General features: G+C 41.7%; 1 protein-coding gene across 6 annotated transcripts in view; it reads left to right on the top strand.

Moving 5' to 3' along the window:
* The window catches only part of abcc8 (ATP-binding cassette, sub-family C (CFTR/MRP), member 8), a 67,118-nt gene that overhangs the window by 14,763 nt on the left and 37,255 nt on the right, over window positions 1–15,100 (top strand). For all 6 annotated transcript variants that reach the window (XM_036003187.1, XM_031282736.2, XM_036003188.1 and 3 more), the window contains 5 exons: window positions 2,635–2,877; window positions 7,183–7,371; window positions 9,014–9,178; window positions 9,279–9,434; window positions 14,337–14,471. In XM_036003187.1, coding sequence (XP_035859080.1) covers window positions 2,635–2,877; window positions 7,183–7,371; window positions 9,014–9,178; window positions 9,279–9,434; window positions 14,337–14,471 — 888 coding nt within the window. The remainder of the gene's footprint in view (window positions 1–2,634; window positions 2,878–7,182; window positions 7,372–9,013; window positions 9,179–9,278; window positions 9,435–14,336; window positions 14,472–15,100) is intronic.

The raw sequence follows: 15,100 nt of genomic DNA on the forward strand, positions 1-15,100 counted from the left end.
CAGGGGCCTGGGTAGCTCACCTGGTAGAGCGTGCGGGTTCGACTCCAACCTGTGGCCCTTTGCTGCATGTCATTCCCCCTCTTTCTCTCTCCCTTTTCATGTCTTCAGCTGTCCTATAAATGAAGGCCTAAAATGGCCAAAAAATAATCTTTAAGAAAAAAAGATTGTTTTAATGGATTGTACAAATTCCATTGTACTGCAGTGTACAGTATGAGTACAAGTAGCAGAAGTGAATAAATAAATAATACCTTTGTTCATGTAGCTTATAACTATTGCAGGAATTATTGGACATAATTGTCCAAGAATATTGAGATGTGATGTGGGGATGCATGCTGTGAGACCAGTTTTATCTCTAAGCATGTGACACTCAGAGGGAGGAGCTATATGGCCACAGGCAGGAACAACCTCCTGTCGCGCATCGTAGGTGTCTGAGTCTGTCGCTGAAGGTGCTCCTCAGACTGACCAGTGTATTGTGGAGTGGGTGGGAAGAGTTGTCCAGGATGGAGTGTACTTTGGACGGCATCCTCCTCCCTGACACTGTCTTTACTGAGTCCAACTCCACACCAACAATATCACTGGCCTTCTGTATTAGTTTGTTAAGTCTGTTGGTGTCTTCCACTCTCAGCCTGCTGCCCCAGCATGCAACCGCATACAGGAGAGCACTAGCCACCACAGACTCATAAAACATCCTCAGCATCTTCTGAAAGATGTTGAAGGACCTTAGCCTCCTCAAAAAATAGAGGCGACTCTGGCCTTTACTGTAAAGTACTACTCCCAGGTATTTGTAGTCCTCCACTATTTCCACACCGACACCTTCGATGGAGACAGGGGTCACCGGTGCCTTCCTCCTTCTAAAGTCCACTACCAGCTCCCTTGTTTTTGTCACATTGAGCTGCAAATAATTGTCCTCGCACCATGTGACAAAGTTCTCCACCACAGCCCTGTACTGAGCCTCCTCACCATCACTGATACATCCCACTACCGCAGAGTCATCAGAAAACTTCTGAAGATGGCAGGACTCTGACTGGTAGCTGAAGTCCGTGGTGTAGACAGTGAAGAGGAAGGGAGAGAGTACGGTCCCCATGCAGGGCCCAGGTGTTGCTGACTAATCTTTCCGACACACAGTGTTGCAGGCGCACATACTGAGGTCTTCCTGTCAAGTAGTCAACAACCCAGGACACGAGGGGGTCAGTTTCTGTCAGTTTGTCACCCAGAAGAACTTGCCTGATGGTGTCAAAAGCACTGGAAAAGTCAAAGAACGTGACCATCAGGGCCTGCAGCTTTCCCTGTATTGATTCCTTCCAGCTGTCTTCTCACCTTTTCAGCCGTGATGCACATCGTCGTGGTAACCAGTGGAGGGGGGGGGTGGAGTTGCTGTTCTAAAGAAGGCAATAAAAGATGGTGTCCTTGGGGGGAGGAGTAGGACCCCCACTGGAGGAGGGAGAGCAGATAGGAGGGGGAGGGGGGTGTAGTGGCTTGGTCTCTGAATTGACTCTTGAAGTCGGCAGGGTGGGGGCTGCTGTGTTAAACCTTGATTATTCAGTTTTTGACATTTTTTGGTCTTCTAACCCTTTTTACCACGACGGAGAAAATGTCAGACTGGTGTACACTTTTCCCCCTTTTCCTCTACGTAGACAGTTTAAAGGGTGATTGTGTCTGTTAGGCTTTGCACTGAGCACACATCTGTTATTGAATCTGACTCCCCTGGGTGAACAGCAGTGAAAGAGATTCTCCCATCATGCCCTGCAACCCTTCATTTCATTTCAGTTCATTTAGCAGTACATTTTAAATGAACTCTTTCGTATGAATTCAATTGTTTATATGATCAAATGTTTTTCTTTGTCAATGCAGTGTTATAATTAAATATTACCTACATGATTTTCAATAAACCTGTCTGACTTGGTTATATTATGATTGGCTCCCATCACCAAAAACTGCTAATCCTTCCAATAGTTCTATCAAACTAAACTAATTAATACACAAGAAAACATGAATTTGCAAAAAATAATTGGTGAATGTTATTTGCATCTTGACGCATTTTAAAACAAAACCATGGAAACAGAATATTATGAGACCATCAGTATAATTAAATAAATATAATTTGTGTTTGTGCTTACTCACTGACCTAGTTTCCATCAGGCTTAACAGAATGCACTGACTGTTTCACTGGCTTCATATAATATACTGTGAAGCTAAATGTCGCTGCACCACATCTATTCATTGATTTCTCTTCTGTTCAGTCTAATGTTTGTGAAAGTAGAATATATGAAATGTTAATGTTAATGTGAAGCTTTGCAAAGATTAAATTGCCATAGCAACATCAGACAACCTGTAATAATACAGAGTAGAAATAAGTCATTTTACGACAGCAATGATTAATCCGAATATTACGAGTGTTTTCAACCTTTATATCTATTATGTTGTAGCTCTCCTATGAGTATGGAGAAATTATAATTAAATTATAATCTCCATAGATGTCGCAGATGAGCTGATGTTTCTGGTTCATTGAATGTCTAATCAGCGGTTGCATGTTTTTACATGCATCCTCGATTTTCAGGCCACTGCAGACAACACAGACAATCTATTTATGATTTATCAATCATAAATCAAACTCTGTCCTTCCTTTTCTCACAGCGCTACATGTGTTATGCCGAGCCCAAAGAGGTGAAGCCCCCCGAGGACCTCCAGGACCTGGGTGTTCGTTTCTTGCAGCCCTTCGTCAACCTGTTGTCCAAAGCCACCTACTGGTGGATGAACACCTTCATTACCGCCGCTCACAGACGACCCATCGACCTCAAAGTGATCGGCAAACTGCCCATTGCCATGCGAGCCCTCACCAACTACATAAAGCTACGCAAGGCCTTCGAAGACCAAAAGGTTAGTGCACCTGGTTTAGTAATCTTCTTTTCTTTGTGGAAACCATAGGATTGCGGTGTAGTGCTGGGATCAACCAAATGAGTGACAATATTGGGCTGTTCCTCCCATGACTTCCAGTTTTGGTTAAAGGGGTGGTTCAGAATTTTGAACACAAGACCTTATTTCCAAGTTAGCCAGTGTGTTATTTATCAGTGGAGACAGTTTTCAACACTTTTCATCCAGTCCTTCCAGTTGCAGAGTTTGCTGGTGCTAGGCTAGCGTAAGTCAACAGTATCTGCTAGCCTGCCATTAAAAACAGTCATATCCACTCCACAGTACACCAAAGGCAAATAAATTATAACGCCAGACTATCGATGTAAATGTCTGTTGATAGAATAATGTTAGAAATAAAACTACCCTTGCATCGCATTGCAATAGTTATACTTTGTTCCCTGTAGTTGGTAGCACAGGCTACAGCAGCAGCGGAGTGATATTACCTAGGCTACTGAGAAAGCTAAAGAGTTGTTAAAAAATATTGTACACAAATAACAAAGCAATTGTCTGCATTTGAAGGGTCCCTGTCATATTTTAAGTAAAAACTATGCAAGCAAACCACATTACGGGAAAACCGCTCTCTCTCTCTCAATGTGGTGATTTTCATCTCAACTTGGATCTCCCACTCAGACGCAAATAAGGATTGAAAGTGCTCATATTATGCTGATTTTCAGGTTCATAATTGTATTTAGAGGTTGTACCAGAATAGTTTTATGTGGTTTAATTTTCAAAAAACAGCATATTTTTGTTGTACTGCACATTGCTGCAGCTCCTCTTTTCACCCTGTGTGTTGAGCTCTCTGTTTTAGCTACAGAGTGAGGCATCTCACTTCTGTTCCATCTTTTTTGGGAGTCACACATGCGCAGTAGCTAGGTAAGGACTACTAGCCAGTCAGAAGCACAGTATGAGGGCGTGCCACGATAGCAGCTAGGCGAGCATTATAACGTGTGTTACAAAGTGACGAGAGTTCGTCACGGAAGTAAAGGCTGGACTACAATAGAGCTGTTTGGAGCAGTTTGTGAACAGTGTTTTCTGTTGGAGATGGTAAGTCCCTTTGGGGTGGACTTTGGGCTTTTTCACTTTGTAAACCTATAACATGCACAAAAAGATGTATAACACAACAAAGGAAAGGGAAAAAGCCAAAAAGCATGATATGAGCACTTTAAGGATTTATATAAGAGCTCAAGCGAGTTTGTTTGACTCCTTTGGCCCTACTTCACTTTATTTTTAGCCCATTTGTTAGTTAAACTGCCTTAATAAATCTTGTGTTTGTAATGTTGAATTGCTGTCTGTCATGGGCGTGAAGTGATCTGGGAATCTGACATCATTTTTGTTTATATAGCTGTGATCATTAAAAATGTTGTCTCTGTCCTATGATGACTCATCCGTGGCTGATCTGTGACCATTAAACTGTATTCATGTCACAGAAATGATTAGTCAATAGTATAGACACTTAAATGAACATGTATACATGCTCAAGCTTTTTCTTTCTATCTCAGTCTTGTCAAGTTCTCTTTTATTTGGAAAAACAAACTCCACCTCTAAAAATGTAATATGGTTCTGCTCCTCCACTTTATGCCTTAAGCACTCAGACCTTCCGGCCACCTCGGCCCTTTCTGTGCATGTTTCTTTGCATGTTGCCCCTTTGTGGGTTTCCTCCTGAAGTCAAAAGACATGCAGATTCAGTGAACTGGCAGCTCCAAATGATGATAGACTCCCTGTCTTGGGATTACCCCTGGCTCTCGTCTGTTGCATGCTTGAGCCCCCTGCGACTCTAAGCTTGTATCAAGTGGGTGGATAAATGCTGTTCAATAATTAAAAGAAATCAATTAAATCACAGTAAATCTGAAGTTCTGATTTTCACCCCAGATCAGGTCTCCACTAACGAAAAATGGTTTCCCAAAAACCTCAGCGTCACTTTTGACTACCAGCTGAAATTTGACAAACACGTCAAGACAGTTATTCAGTCCAGCTACTTTCACTTGAACAATATTGCAAAAATACATCCAATGTTGTCCTTCCAGCAGCTGTAAATGGTTATCCATGCCTTTTGAGTTCTGCTGCATAGACTATTGTAATGCTCTTCATTCCTGCCCTAGCCAAGACGCCTTTAACCGGTTACAATTAGTCCAAGACTCTGCAGCAATACTACTTATTAAGACCTCATGAACAAGGCCTGCTAGTTGTACCTCGTACAAGACTGAAAACGTGAGGGGACTGTTTGTCCCAGGCTGTGAAACAGTCTCCCTCTGGGACTCAGGTCAACAAACTCTCTTGAGTGTTTCAGGTCTCAGCTGAAGACCTATATCTTTACTAAATGTTTTTGTCCTAAGCAATGTGCTCTGATTTTGTTCTGTTGTAATGTTTGTGTTGTACTCGCCTTTTGTTCTGTTAACCTTTTTTTATCTTTTGTAAAGCACATTGTAACCTAGGTTTTAAAAAGTGCTATAGAAATAAAACTTTACTTACTTACTTTTTACTTAATACAACAATAAGAAGGACTTGGTAGTTTGATGAAATGAAATGAAATCTAAGTCACTTTGGACAAAAGCGATGCTATGCAACACATTTAAAAAAGGCTTAAAAATTATTTTCCACTGAGTGTTTTTATATGCATTTACTCATTCACAAATAAAGTCAAACAACGCTTCTTCCTAAAATATTGACATTTTTTCAGTTCTCCTTCTTCTTTTGCAAAATAGACATTGGCAGGTTTGTAGTACAGCTCCTCAAAATTCATACAAAATGTAGTTGATGTTTGATAAAGAATTGCCTTCTGTTTTTTTCCACACTGCTCTCGTCCCAAGGCGGTGTTCTTTCAGTTTTATTAATTCACTGCGGATGTTTCCACATTACATATTATTTATCCTTCTTTCCTCTCTTCCTCTTTTTTGCCTCTCTCTCTCTGTCTCACTTTTGGAGCACGTGCCAAGGGTCAGAGGTGTAGGGCCTCCTGTACAGGGTCGTTGTTTTCCAGTGTTTGGAAGGTCACAGAGATTCGTCACTGCCGCATGTGCGTCCGGTGTGAACGCAATCCCACTTCCTTCTGGCAGGAGCGAGGGATGAGAGAGATATAGAAATCCCAGTGGAGAGGTGTGGGGTGGGGGGGCTCGAGCCTGGAGCCGGCGGGTCATTCCCTTTCTACTGTGAACGAGGTGACATCCCGACCCCTGCGGGGGTGAAAGCACTGCACTGCATGGGAAGCTAGTTTCACTTTGCGTGTGTGAGAATGAAATGTCCTCATTCCTTCTCGTTTGAACCCAAGGTAGTAAGAAAGGATGTGTTTGTTTGTGTGTGTTTGACGTGCACAGTGACACATGAGCTTGAATGGAAAGATGGAGACACATAACAGTCACATTGGTTCTCACAGTTCTTGTCATGTTCACAGAGAAACACACACACACACACACACACACACACACACACACTGAAAATGTTCTGGGAGTGTTTACTGCACTGTGACCGTCCAGATGTTTTCCGCTGACTATTGCTAACTCACAGTACCAAAGCTGTTGTGCTGTTTGTGAAGTTAAAATATTTTGGTCAGTAGTTCTTCCAGTCTGCCTTGAAAAAAATCTATTCTGTTCTCAAGATTTTTAAAGACTTAAGATTTTCTTTTGTCATTTGAAGTAATTTTTAAAAAAAACTTTCACTTGCAGTTCAATCCTCATCCTCTGCATCACCGTCATGGTTTTCCAGCATCATTACTTATAGAGCAGTTAAACGTGACTGACTGAGCACCACTGAAACTTGCCATTAATCACTACATCCCATGATGCAGCAGCAGGGAGGGTGGAAGCCCTGAACTTGACCTCCTTTTGCAGGCTTCTGTTGCAGTGGTGAAGCGTCTCTTGACTTAATGATGTCGATTCAGCTTTTATGTTCAAGCAATTACCTTCTCTTGCTCTGTTAGCAGGCTGTATTGTCTAACCTAGACAATTTCTTTTGTTGTGCTGCCAGTTGAGCTCCGCAGAGAAATGGCTGTGTATAACTTTGGTGCAGAGAAATAACAAACCAGTGTACTCCTGTCTTCCAACAGCAGCCTTCTTCACTACACCAATGGAACAATGTGAATGTCACTGATAGATGGTGGCCTATATTTTTAATTTATATGTTAAGAATACAAATCCTTTTAAAGTAGCCAAATTGTTACTCAGTCACTGCCGATTAGTTGTATTCAACAAATGACATTCAACATCCGAATGTGGTTAATTTCTCCTCACTGTATTCAATATTTCCACCTCTGTCCCCTTTCTTTTTATCGTACCTCAGAGGCCTCAGGGCACAGCACCCCAGAGCCCAAAGATGATCTGGCAGGCCTTGAGGAAAGCATTTGGCAGACCGCTCATTCTCAGCATCACATTCCGCTTCCTGGCTGACCTGCTGGGCTTCGCGGGCCCTCTCTGCATCTCCGGCATCGTCCACGACATCAGCAAGGACAACCGCACCATTCAGCAGCCGGTGAGGGGTCGACCATACTGCAAAAAGCATTCAATGGCGTCCGATTTTATTTGTAGAACAATGAAACAACCCTGTTTCATCTTTGTTTCATTCGCCAGTTAAGTTTCTTAAGGTTTTCCAAAATTTGGCAGTCAAACTTTATAATGTTTTATTTGCAAAAAAAGTTTTCAGTTTTCACCTGCTTGTCTAAGTATTCTTTTCCTCAGCTGCAACTTTTTTTTTTTTTTACATCTCTTCCTTCAACATCTTTTTGCTGTCTTTTGCCCAAATAATGTATTTAATGTATATAATGTACGTTCTGTACTTTTTTATATAACATTACATAATCATGACTGAATGAGCAGCAGTAAAAGTCAAGTTTGGGGAAAAAAAAAACAATCCTTAGTTATCATATATTAAGAGCTTCATTAGGACTGTGTGTGTGTTCGTGATCAGATTTGATAGTGCTGACAGCGTGACAAACGTCGCACAGACAGAAATCTTTCAGTTGAAATAAACAAAACTGTTGTAACTGTGGCAGACACTTGTGTGCTGCGGCAGGAAACACGTAATATGCAGACACAACCGACATTGGTTGGCACAGGAGTTTGGGGTCAAAGTTAACATTTTCTGTAAAAACATGTCGATGTTGTCAGAAATGAACAGAGAACTGAGACAAGGATTCAGACACAGACAAACACATCTTTAGCAGACATGACAGACACGTCACATGTCTTCCTCCTGCCTCTCAAATGTCACTGATGAGACGTTTATGATGCCCTCTCTCCCTGGTGCACCTGCCCCATTGGTGTACTAATTTAATCCTCATCAAATATTAATGAGACGCATTGCTGGCGGAGTTGTCTCGGTTTCTACAGGGCAGACTGCCATATCAGACAGCCGTTCAGGCATCCTTCTGTAAGAATAACTCTTAAACAATTAGTTTGAAATTCACGTCCACACGAACCGGTGTAATATCAATAGTTAATTGGGAAATAGTTGAAAGCCTTGCCAAGCACTAAAAGTAAATGTTCTTGACAGGATGTCAGTTTCGAGAGAAGACTGAAAATATGCCCGTTTGGGAAATATTGACAATTTGAGCCAATGAGACTGTAGCAGGATAGCCTTTTCTGGGTCTTATAGAGAGAAAGAGTCAGAAAAGTGTTTTTTGCGGTGGGATGAAAAAGAGACCAGATCAATTTCAAAGATGAGTGGATGTGGAGTTGAGGCACGTTTCTAATCAATAATTTGTAATCCTGAGTGAATGACCTACATGATGCAGAATTAATTAATCTTTGAGGGAGATACCGTATCCGTCTCTTGTAGCTGAGCCATTCTCATTTGGTTTCCATCTCACACTCCATATATCAGCTGTGTGACTCCTAGGGCTCCACTTCCCTTAAGTTTGATTGAATTTCACACACAATTTTGGAGCCTGCTGTGAAATGGAAATTATACATTTTAAATGGTTACAGCTACCTTCGACTTTTGAAGTGATGGAACAATAACAGTTTTAGTTGAAACTCATCACTGACAGAAATTCTCCAAGTTGAATCCAATCCTGCAAAGTTCAGTTTGTGTGGTTGACGACCTGACCTGACTAACAATGATAAACTGGTCGATACCTTTCTCTCCCCCTCTCCCTGTGTGTCCCTGCTTCCAGATAAGGTTGCTGGGGATCAATTTCATTTCCTCCAAGGAGTTTCTGGAGAATGCATATGTGCTGACTGTGCTGCTCTTCTTCGCCCTGCTCCTTCAGAGGACCTTCCTCCAGGCCTCCTACTATGTGGCCATTGAAACGGGCATCAACCTGCGCGGGGCCATTCAGGTACAGCAAATTCTCCATGTAACATGTGACTGCCAAAAACTGTTTATTGAGGTCCTACTGTTTGTCCACATGGCTCTAAATGTGGTTGTCCTCTCCCCAGACAAAAATCTACAACAAGATCATGCGTCTGTGCACCTCCAACATGTCCATGGGCGAGTTAACTGTTGCTCAGATCTGTAACCTGGTTGCTATAGATACCAACCAGCTCATGTGGTTCTTCTTCCTCTGTCCTAACCTGTGGGCCATGCCAGTACAGGTAAGAAACTTGCTGTTCTGCTATTGAGTTTTTGCGGCTCCCATGTGTTATATCTTTAAGTGCCGTAGCCCCGACTTGTAGCTACCTTTTGAGCAGGCACATGTCATTTTTGCCGTTTTGCTGCCTTTCTGTTATTGCATGGCTCATTCCTCGTATTGTGTATTGTTGCACTATTTTCTTTGTGTTAGACTTTTCAAAGGTGTTTGTTCCACTGCATTTTTGTTTACACTGGATGTGGATTGTTGTGTGCTGCATTGTGCTGCATTCATAGCCATATCTAACATTAAGGAAACCGAGGTCCGGACTTGGTATTATTTTTTTCCCAAAAAAGTGATTTAACTTCCTACATTGAACTTGAACAACGCCAAAATACGACTTGTACCTCTGTCTGATCATCATCACCGTCATTGCTTGTGGGTGGTGGGTGAGTGGATTATCTTGTTTATTATTATATCTTATTATAGTATATCATTTCTCATGAGGTTCATAGTACAGGGCAAACCTCACTTAACGATAAAGTGAAATACAGGATTGTACAGAGATGTGAAGGCTGAGAAAGGAGCGTCATGTGTTATAGCCCCTCTGGGAAGATTCATTGCAAATTTGTGCAGTCGATTGCTAGCCTGTGACCTTCACACTTAATGCTCAAGTCAAGTCAAGTAGAACTTTATTTGTCTCCAAAGGTGCAATTGGTTTCGCAGCAGTGACCATACAAGATCAATACAAATACAGCAATGAATAGCAAACATGTAAGAACAAAAAACAAAACAAATTTAAACAAATGTAAAATAATTCCAATTACATTTTTTAAAAAGCCATGGTTATCATGCGTGGTTGTGGTCAAGCTGATATGACCTTATCCTATTTAAGTTTAGCAGTGAGATGGCTGAGGGTATGAATGAGTGTTTGTATCTGTTGGTTTTGACTAGTGGTTATTTGAAGCGCGAACCAGAAGGCAGGGTCTGAAACTCTAGGTGCAGGGGGTGGATTCGGCTTTCTTCAACAACTGTTTGTTATACAAATCAGACAGACTTTTCTGAAATGCTGTCCTATAAGGTAATTGTGTAATTCATGACACATAGTACTGTATAATCAATGTTGATATTCATAAACCAATAAATCCTCAGGAGAAATTAGAGTTGAAACCAACCACCCTGGTGAATCATACAAATACTATTTCAGCAAATACTGGAGGTCAGTTAGTTTCTCAAGGAAATCCAGTGTCCCAGGAAACCTGCTGGATATACTGCAATGTCTGTGAGTTAATGCATATATTTTTTTTATTCTTTGCGCTCTATTCAAGATATTTTCTTGTCATACTTACCTGCTGTTTCTTTCTACCCTGTGGCTTCTAATCCTTTCGTTGCCTGAAATAGAGATATAGTTAGCCACATTTACCTGCTGCTGTTGCATATTGTTCATTTAGAAGAACAACAATAGCTGTGGTGAAAGAGCAGCAGAGATGTAGCCTGACAAGCCAGACCCACATCAAGATGTTGAGTCTGGGAACTCACCATTGACGGAGCTCAATCTGAGGGGCGGGATAAACGGTTGTCTTTCAAATTCCCTCTGCACGCAATAGGATAGCACTACAACCAGGCAGAGCAACGAAGAAGGTAGCGGAGCTAGTTGATAGATTAAACTTTTGCCGTATCCGGTCGGCAAAACTCCGAACACATCTTCCTTTTATAAGAATGATTTCAGTGCCGTTCTTTGTTCTTTTCTCAAAGAAAAGTTTAACTCCAAGTCTTCCAGAAGGCCGCTGTTCCCAGCAGCAGCCATAAGCCCGCCTACCGACTCTATACACGATGTGATTGGCCTGACCAGAGTTTGGTTTTTCCAGCTTGCAAGCCAACAGAGAGTGGCTGCAAAATAAATTTGCTGCCACTAGGGTGCGTCTAGATTTCTAGGCTAGCAGAGCTGACTTTTGAATAATGATTGACCACAAGACTTTTCAGAGAGGAAAATGGACACGATTTAGACATGGAAACACAATCAGCCATATGCTATTTTAGCACTCGTACAATGGTTTGGTGGTGATGGACTTTTTTATTTAGCAGAAATTTGTTTTTTGCAGCAAGCAATACAGTAAAGTACTATTACACGCAGCCAGTGTGTAGACGGCCTAATTTGAAATGCCAAAAAGATGACTGAGACAAAAAAATACAAGGATGAATCCCAGGGACCATAATATTTGGTAACTAAATATTGTACATACAGGATTCAGTAACCGGCCCGGGACACAGATCTTTGTCAACTGACATCATCACCTATTGACATTTTAGTTTGCCTGAGGTACTGTCTCCATGGTAACCTTTGCCTTTACCTTTAAAGGCGTTAACCATGGACTGTATATAGATATGCAGACACACCACTCTCTAACACCAGCTTCTGAACATCTTTATGACGAATGTCTGGTTAACTAAGGTTGTGTTGTGTTATCTACCATTCAGTGTCATTGGAGGTTTGTCAAGCATAATATTATCCCATATGCTGAAAACAATTGTATAGTACTTTGTTGTCTGGCCAAGTCAAACAGGCAGCAAACAATTTGAGAATGTCATGAATAAAAAGACAGCCACAGCAGATCAGAAGCAGGCTGTGTTAACACCCTTCAGTATCAGTATGCTGCTGCTGGTTCCTCTGAGGTCTGAGCTGCATTAGTGTACGCTATCTGTACCTACCTGTCTCCCCCAAACTGTGAATGAATCCATTGTGCTCAATTTTAACTGCCCCCTACCCTGATGGGACGCAACATTGTGCTTTTGGAGGTCCATCGTTTTCTAGGGCTTTGTTGCAGCTTCCAGTTACATTTGAATCCACATGTTTTTCAGTCAAATGACTGGACTGACGTTAGCCCTTTTTATCACCTCCCTGAATACATGACAACAGGAATTGCAATGCAATGCAAAATGATCTCTCTCCAGGAACCAGTTCTGTACCGTATCCAACCTTTTAGCATAAAGTGTGTTCAGTATTAGGCCCTTTTCACAGCAGACATTTTTACTTGTCATAGTAGAAAATGCACAGGAAACGGGCCATTTGCATCATGTAGCTTGCTAGCTTGAAGTTTGTTGTTTCCCGTAGTGAAGGGATTCTGAGAATGGCAACACACAGAGAGCGGATTATGAGGGATAAAGTCTGACATCACCCGCCGGATGTCAGATATCCTGGATATGTACTTTCATTGATCCAGACTACATATTTGTTAAAGTGACCACAGGGACAAACTCCCAAATGGTCAGTAGTTACAGTAGTTCTTGAGGTGCTAAGGGATGCAGTTCTGAAGCAGTCTGGCGAATTAGAAGGAGTGATGATACATTATGCAACTATATGTATTGTGACGCTTTTTTAACAAGAACACATACTTAAATCAGGCGTGATTCATGTGAGAGGCTGACAGAAACGGCATAAGGGTTAGACGCTCTACAATTGTACACTGCCGTGCTAAATGCCATGGTTACATAAGACTCATACCTAAGTGGCACTCATTGCTTCTTTTTTATAGTTATTACAAGGAACTCAAATCACATCCTGCTTTTCTCTCGCCCACCACCCACCTCGTTTCCAGTAGTGGTGGGCGGATCGATCCAAATATCGATACCAACGTTGGTATTGATATTGATCAATACCAGTGTAATGAGATTGATACTTTAATTTTAGTTTCATTCCAGTATGCACTACTGCGGTTTCATCAAAGAGGCGACCTGGCTGTCTCTGTCTAAGTGCCGCTGCTTTCAAGTGCCGCTCCTGTCACTGCTCCTCCTCCCCACTCTTGTGATTTGATGTTGTACCGTCACATGACTCAGCGGCGCCATGCAAACAAACAAGCAACCAGCCGGCCAGCAGTACACACACACACACACACACACACACACACACACACACACACACACACACACACACAAGCAGGACAGAGATGGAGCAGAAGAATGGCAGAGAGGAAGAGGAGCGCTGTGTCGCTATATTTTCAGGCCAAAAATGAAACAACGGCAAGCTGTATAATTTGTAAAAAGGCTGTAAGATACAGTGTTAACCCAACAAATTTATACCAGCATATGAAAATTCTATTTTAACTTATTAATAATCCAAAGGAAAAATCACAAAAACACTTAAAGGTCATGAAAATTCATTCAGATTTAGCAATTTGATGATGAATCCACCTTAATTATTAAAAAGTATCGGTATCGGCGATACTGGCCCTGTATTTACTTGGTATCGGATCTATACTAAATTTTGCAGTATCGCACACCACTAGTTTCCAGTGACACTGTGACAGATGAAGGCGAGGGTGTGTAAATGTGAAATGTCACATCCATCTCCATCTGGTTCTGTGTGTCCTGGTGATTCCTGAATCCAGCATGCGTTCAGTATGATGCCAAAGACGGTGGGAAGAAGCCAAGGGCATGTGGAGACATGACTCATCGCTGTTGTAAACCGGGAGAGAGCTAGTTATTCTCTGGTGGTGGACAAAAAAAGCTTGAGTTTTATCATTATTACGTCATTGTTCAACTTACTGACCGAGTAAAGAGTCATGTATTTGAAATCCAGAACCTTGTAGAAATGTCCAGCTTTTCATGTTCCTTCACTTGTAAGCATGAATGGCAGTGTATACATCCAGTTAAATAATGATGTCTCTTCAAAGGCTGCTGTCATTCTCTCAACATTTGCTTTGTAGGTATCAGAAATGAGTGTTTTAAGATGTATGTCACCTGCCATATTCTTGCAATGTATGCTGATGTCATTATGCTCAAGGTCACTGCCTCTGTACTGTGCACTGTACTAATACGGTTTTCATACGGTCAGTGGGGAGCGATGTGTAACTGAAGGACATCTTGTATTCCACATTTATCTCTCTTAAAATGATATCTTTCTTTCTTCCTCTGTATCTTCCACTCTCAGATTATTCTGGGAGTGATCCTGCTCTACTACCTCTTGGGAATCAGTGCCTTGATTGGAGCAACCGTCATTGCTGTGTTAGCTCCTGTACAATACTTTGTGGCCACCAAGCTGTCCCAAACACAAAAGAGCACCCTGGTGAGTATTTTTAATGGCTCTTTTACAAAGATGCAGTACTGCTTGTGACTATTTTTGATCTATCTTTAGCCATACAAGTGGCTCTGGAAGGCAGTGTTTGCTCGTCTGGCAGGCAGTTGTTCGATCAGTCCACCACTTTGCCAGACTAAAATATCTTAACTATTGGATGTATTGCCATGCAATTTTGTACAGACATTAAGCTGTTGGATTGATTTGTAGAATATTTTGTACAAACACTAATGGTAACCAGAGGATGTGTCCTTATGACTTTGCTGATCCCCTGACTTTTCATCTACCACCGGCAGGTCAAAGTTTTGACTTTTTCTGTAAAATATCTCAACATATACTGGATTAATTGACACATATTTTGGTACAGACATTCATTAGGCCCCTGAGGATGAATCCTGCTGATGTTGGTGATCCCCCGACTTTTCCTTTAGTACCACCATGAGGTCGACACTTGTTGTTCAGAGTGAAAGTTCTAATGGATGGAATACCATGCAATTTGCTGCAGACATTCAAGGTCTTTGTGAGCTTTTCCCCAATGTATCATTTAGCACCATTATCAGGACAAAGCCTCAATTTGTCCACTACTTTGATTGCCTTTGCAATCAGCATTGCAGCCTCAC

Source organism: Sander lucioperca, chromosome 7 (genome assembly GCF_008315115.2).
Source record: "Sander lucioperca isolate FBNREF2018 chromosome 7, SLUC_FBN_1.2, whole genome shotgun sequence".
Classification (NCBI taxonomy): Eukaryota; Metazoa; Chordata; class Actinopteri; order Perciformes; family Percidae; genus Sander; species Sander lucioperca.